This window comes from Tyto alba, unplaced genomic scaffold (assembly GCF_018691265.1).
Source record: "Tyto alba isolate M040663 unplaced genomic scaffold, T.alba_DEE_v4.0 Super-Scaffold_46, whole genome shotgun sequence".
Classification (NCBI taxonomy): Eukaryota; Metazoa; Chordata; class Aves; order Strigiformes; family Tytonidae; genus Tyto; species Tyto alba.
Genome location: NW_024881322.1, coordinates 4,348,113 through 4,353,790, shown reverse-complemented (window position 1 = coordinate 4,353,790; position 5,678 = coordinate 4,348,113). Strand labels below are relative to the sequence as shown.

The window sequence follows — 5,678 nt, the reverse complement described above, 5'->3', positions numbered from 1 at the left end:
GCTGCCCTGACCACCACCCCCCCCGACCCGGGAGGAGCGGCCGCGGGCTAACGGAACAGAGCGGGCCCACCTCCGGGTAGCACCCACAGCGCGGGACGGCACCGCGCATGCGCTACAGCAGCCACCACCCCCCCTCGCCGCGCACGCGCGCCCTCCGCCCGGGGAATGCAGCACGCGTGGGGCCCCGCCCCCCCCGCGCATGCGCAGTCGCGGCTGGCAGGCGGTTTCCGGGCGCCGCCGGCACCGCCCCCTCCCTTTCTGCTCGCGGGCGGCCATCATGGTGCGTGTGGCCGTTGCGGCCTCCTCCGGGGGGGGAGCGGGGGACAGCCGGGCGGCGGGGGGGGAGAAGAGCAGGGCCGCCGACTCCTCGGCCGGGTCGGGCCGGACCGGGCCGGACCGGGCCGGGCTGGGCCGGGCCGTCCGTGAGGGCAGCGCCCGGCCCCGGCTCCTTGCGGCCCGCGGGGCCGGCTCGCTGCTGCCCGGCGCCCCTTCCTCCGCCTGCCCGCCGCCTCCACGCGGGGCCGCGGCCGGCGGGAAAGTAGCTGAGGGCATTTCCGCGGGGCCTTTCTCCTCACGCGAAGGGCTTTAGCGCCGTTCGGAAGCTTGGGAAGCTGCTTGAAAGGCTGTGAGAGCCTTGAGTCTAGCGGCGGCCTTGGGTGTAGCCTCGCCTCACTCCTGTCAACTTCTGCCGCTCCCAGGTGTTCAAACGCTTCGTCGAGATCGGCAGAGTTGCCTTCATTTCCTTCGGGCCGCATGCTGGCAAGCTGGTGGCCATTGTGGATGTTATTGACCAAAACAGGGTAAGCTGTGGGTGCTGTACCTCTGTTTTCCCCTTTCTGCTTTCATAGAAGCTTGTGCACTAAGGCAGAGGTGTACCGATTTTAAAGGAAATTTTCTGCGAGTAGATTTTTTTTCAAAAGAAATAAGCAGTTGACAAAAAGATGGGGTTTAACAGCTGTTGTTCTGTTTGAAAGCTGTTTCCACTGGCAAGTGATATGTTCCCTTCTCTGCTATACTTCCTAGGAGTAGAAGTGGACAAATGGTGTCAGTTGGAGTCTGAAACTTATGAATGGAATTAATGTATGTTAAATGTTTGGGCTAGGAGGCTTTTTCACTTGACATTCCTGAAAAAGCTGGAAAAAAAAAGTTGGAAGTATGTCATCCTAGTTCTGTGTACTTTTTTGAAAGTTCAGTTTGTTTTTTTTCCTGAAGACAAAGGCGGGCTTTTAAAATTCTTTTTGTAAAACTTGGGCTGTATATGCAAGACGTAACAATCTTGGGTCTTGTCCGCATAACGTTTGTTTCAATTTTGGACCACTGTTGTAAAGAGGCTGTTCATACATTATTAGGAAGCTGTTGTCTAATTCAGGTATAATGGCAGAACTGCGATAAAACTCCCGCGTTTTTCTTTTTCAGGCACTAGTTGATGGCCCCTGCAGTGGTGTCAGAAGGCAGGCTATGCCCTTCAAGTGCATGCAGCTAACTGACTTTGTTCTCAAGTTCCCACACAGGTGAGTTGTTGGCATTTTTTTGACCTCTGTAAAAAACCATACTGTCACTTCACAACTGAACTATGTGATCTGATGCTTGCTAAATCTAGAAAATTCATACAGCATTAAGTCAATGGATTAACATGTGTGCACAGTAAAAATTCAGCAGACCATGTTATTATAACTGAATACATTTAAGTTTCCGTTACCGATGTTGGCTGATAACTGCTGTTGAGGAGCAAAGGAAATAGCATGCTGGCCTATGCAACTTGCAGACTGTTGTGGGGTGGTGGGTGTGGAGGGAAGCAGTTGCAGTAAATACTGTGCAGCTTTGATTTTGCTACCGCTTAGGTTGCCTTCGGACATGAAACACGTTCCCTGCCTACAGAACTACACTGGAATGGCAGGAGGCTGAGCTCATTCTGTTCTCTTGAGCTTAGTTAGTATATGAGTTTCTGTAACTTAAAAATAAAAATTGCTGCCTTTCTGATTCTGAAGCAGTGTTGGGAGTAGTGTATGAGGATGCATCTCGGCGTTGCTCATCCATCAGTCCTAGCAAAGCATTTGCACAACAAAATGTTAATTAGACTGCAGAGATGGATGTGGCATTGACTTAAAGGGTCTGAAGTAATGTAGAAGGGTGATCTTCCCTTGTATGAAATTCAATGGGCCAGCATCAGAGAGAATCTTTTTTTTATAAAGACTGTGAATATAATTTTGTGATTTTTCTAATGTAGTGCTCGTCAGAAGTGTGTCCGACTTGCCTGGCAGAAGGAAAATATAAATGAAAAATGGGCAGCAACAAGATGGGCAAAGAAGATTGAAGCTCGAGAAAAGGTACAGCTCTTCACTGGATGAGTAATATACTTTATACTGCTGCTGCTTATTAAAATTAGGTGTAATCTAATAAACTGTTTTCAATTGCAGGCTAAGATTAAAGATAGATAAAGCATAGATTTTTAAAAGTTGCTACCAATAAGCTTCAACTTCTTGTATTTTAACAGTAAATATGATTTTCTTCAGTCATTTCTATACCCACCTTTTTTCCTGCACAGTCAGTTCCAAGCAAAGGCCTTAAGTAGTGAACTAGTTCCACATGTGCAGCTAAACCTAATTTATAGGTGGTCAGTTACTTGTGGAATGCTTTGAAACACCGAGTTTTACTACTTGTGTGTGTGTGTATATATATATATATGTATATCAGAGCTTCATGACTGATTCTTTTCAAACAGAAAGCCAAAATGACCGACTTTGATCGCTACAAGGTTATGAAAGCAAAGAAAATGGTAAGTGTTTGAGTGTCACTTCTTTCTGGAGTTGATGCTTCTAGCTTTTGCTTTAGTCACATACAGATGTTTGTAGCCTTACTTTTATATCTGGCTTGGTTTATGGGGTGACACAAAGTACGTGAATGTCTTGAATTTTTCATGCTTCTTTGGCCACTACTTTCTCATCAGGAGTTGAGCAAACTTGAACCCACGTGATCTGTGTGTCAGTCCTCCAAGTTACAGCTGAGGAAGGAATTACCTGCTGATGAAATCAGATATTCCTGATGAGTTGCTGTTGATATTTCATTCTATAATGAAAATCATTATATGTGAAATACTGGGGAGCCCAAGCTACCAGCCAGAATGACGTTGTCCCCTTGGTAGATCAGAACAGTTTTAGGTGGAATTTGACATTTTAAGCAGAATACGTGGTAAATATTTTGACTATATAAATATAATTGGTTAGGAAAAGGTGATTATCAAAAAGAGCAGAATCTGAAAGCTTAGAATTTAAAGCATAACAGCTGTTGCTGTTTTAATTCTGATGAATAATAAACATTTTATTTTTTTACAGAGAAACAGGATCATCAAGCATGAGATGAAGAAGCTCCAGAAGATGTCTTCTAAAAAAGCCAAGAAGCCAGAAAAGTCAGAGAAGTCCGAGAAGGCACCTAAGTCCGAGAAGGTGAAGAAAGCACAGAAGGCGCAGAAATAAAATGAACTTCTAGTTACGTATGACTTTGTGTCCTTGCTCCGATTCTTTAAAATTAACAAATGGTTAAATATCTGATTTAAATTGTAATCATAAGTTCACTTCTGCTTCTGACCAAGAATTGTTGTCTGTCTCGTTTATTAAGGTCCAAGTGTTGGGCTCTAGTAGTTTCCCAGGAGCACCCAGAAATGTTTCTGTCACAGTCGGTCTGTGAAGCAGACCATGCCCATACCCAGTGCCAGTTGAAATAGTTGCATACCCAGTTACTTGAAGTAGGTCGGATCCTGACATTTGAAAGCAGTCTGCTGTTGAAATGGTTGGGAATGAACAAAATTACTTGCACAGTCTTGAGTGTGAAAGATGAAAAATAACCAATTACACTACTTTTTCTATATAAATTAAGGTATAAACCGAAAGTATGTGTTCTGGTTAGAATATCACTGTTTGAAAGACTGAAATTGCTGTTCGGATGCTTTAAATTGCTCCATTTTCTAAAAAAACCTTCCACCATTCTTTTAGTGACCTGGAATACTTCACAGGTCTAACACCACAGTTGTCCTGCAAGCACAGTTACAATAATTAGTGACATAGTAGCAAGATGGAAACTGGTGACTTGCCTTTAAACCTGCTTGCTTTTTGGAATGTTAAGTTATGTCAAGACCTTGAGCCTAATTACAGTAGCTCAAACTATGCAGCATGTAATTCCTGCTTTTTAATCAAGACTATTAAGTAAAAGGGGCCATGGCCAAAAAATTTCTCAATTCCTCTGAAAAAAATGAACTGCTAGATTTAGTCTTTGCACTATAAAATAGTGTTTGCATATCCTATGTTTTCTCCTGTGTAGTTTGTTGCCAGGGGCTAGATTTTCTTCATATTGAATGAAAATATTTAGCAATTGAAAGGCAAATTATTTTTACAGTCAAATATAAAATGGAGCAGGGAGAATATATAGTTTTAAAAATGAAGGTTGTAAGACTTTTAAATATATTGTCAAATAGATATTCAAATGTACATCCTCAAATACACTGGTAAGCATGTGCTTTTACAAATGTGTGCTTTTGGAGTAGCTGCATGGCTGGTGGTACTTACTTCAGCCAGAACTGGGCATCTGCATGCTCACCCAAGACTGTGCCATGTTGTCTCGAGTTAATCTGCCCTTGGAAATTGAGTTCAAGCACATGGTTGATATGAATGGATATAACAGCTAAGAAGAAAAAAAAAATCAGAAATAATGCAATTTAGGATTAAAACCCATGTTCAAGCATCTGGAGTTCTTGATTTTAAACTGGATTTTTAAGTGATTAAATCCACCTATGCTGAAACTTTTAACTTGAAAAGCAATTCAGGTATATCAACCTGGAGGTCCCCTAAGGTGATACAGTTGTTCCTTGGGGTTTGGGGTTTTTTATGTGCTACTGTTAAGCTCAGTCACATAAGACTGGGGAAAATTTGGTAAAAGTGCGCGTAGAGAAAATACATGTGCCTTCAATCAATGAGCTCACAAATGCTATTCCTACATTATTTTCTCACTTTTAAAGGTGCTTGCTTCGAAATAATAGCTTTGGCTGTGACTGCAGCAGTTTCCCCCGTGTTCTCATTCCCAGCAGTAGTACCCGCCAGCTGCTGGGGTACGGGGAACGTTTCCGTGACGGGAATTGTGCCGTAATGAGCTGCCATTCTCCTGAGCAGGAGCCTCCTAAGGGTACAGACCGTGCTTGGGGCGAGGGGTGCGCTGGGGGGCAGCGGCCTTTGAAGGTTAAGGGGCTGTTAGGGGCAGAGAGTGTAACCTGCCTTAGAAGCAAACTCGGTTCTGTAAAGGCCGTGCCCGCTATCAAGCGCTTCTGGGAAACCACTGGGGGGTTTTGCAGTTTGGAGGAAAGGGGAGAAGCAGCACAGGGGAATATACTGGTCTTTGGTACCTGTGCTGTGTCTGACAGCACGCTCTGCGTGAGTAGAGCTCGGGCTCCTTTCAGCTACTCGTGAAACCTCTCTGAAACCTGCAGCTCAGTGCGGTTGGTAGTCTGCCTTCCTTTTGAAGCCTTGTGCCATCTGTGCTGGTTTGTCTTTTTTTTTTTTTTTTTTTTTTTAATTTAAAAAAGCGGGGAACTACAGAAGCGCAGTTTTGTTGCTCAAGGTTACCACACGATGGCAACGTTAGCTCTGTACAAGGTTGCTCCTAAGGCTTACCCAAACCAGGGAACCGTGCTG

The 5,678-nt window shown here is 44.4% G+C and overlaps 1 protein-coding gene across 1 annotated transcript; it reads left to right on the top strand.

Annotated features, from left to right (window-relative positions):
- Positions 1-207: 207 nt before the first annotated feature.
- On the top strand, positions 208-3,493 carry RPL14 (ribosomal protein L14). The gene is made up of 6 exons (XM_042806522.1): positions 208-280; positions 699-800; positions 1,417-1,511; positions 2,228-2,327; positions 2,723-2,776; positions 3,333-3,493. Exons 1-6 carry the CDS (start codon positions 278-280, stop codon positions 3,471-3,473), a joined length of 495 nt encoding a protein of 164 aa, XP_042662456.1. The 5' UTR covers positions 208-277; the 3' UTR covers positions 3,474-3,493.
- The last annotated feature ends 2,185 nt before the right edge of the window (positions 3,494-5,678 follow it).

Excerpts from the sequence above, each read along its gene's own strand:
- RPL14 (XM_042806522.1), top strand. Across the intron at positions 1,512-2,227 it reads GTTCTCAAGTTCCCACACAG|TGCTCGTCAGAAGTGTGTCC; the intron begins GTGAGTTGTTGG and ends TTTCTAATGTAG. Across the intron at positions 2,777-3,332 it reads TTATGAAAGCAAAGAAAATG|AGAAACAGGATCATCAAGCA; the intron begins GTAAGTGTTTGA and ends ATTTTTTTACAG.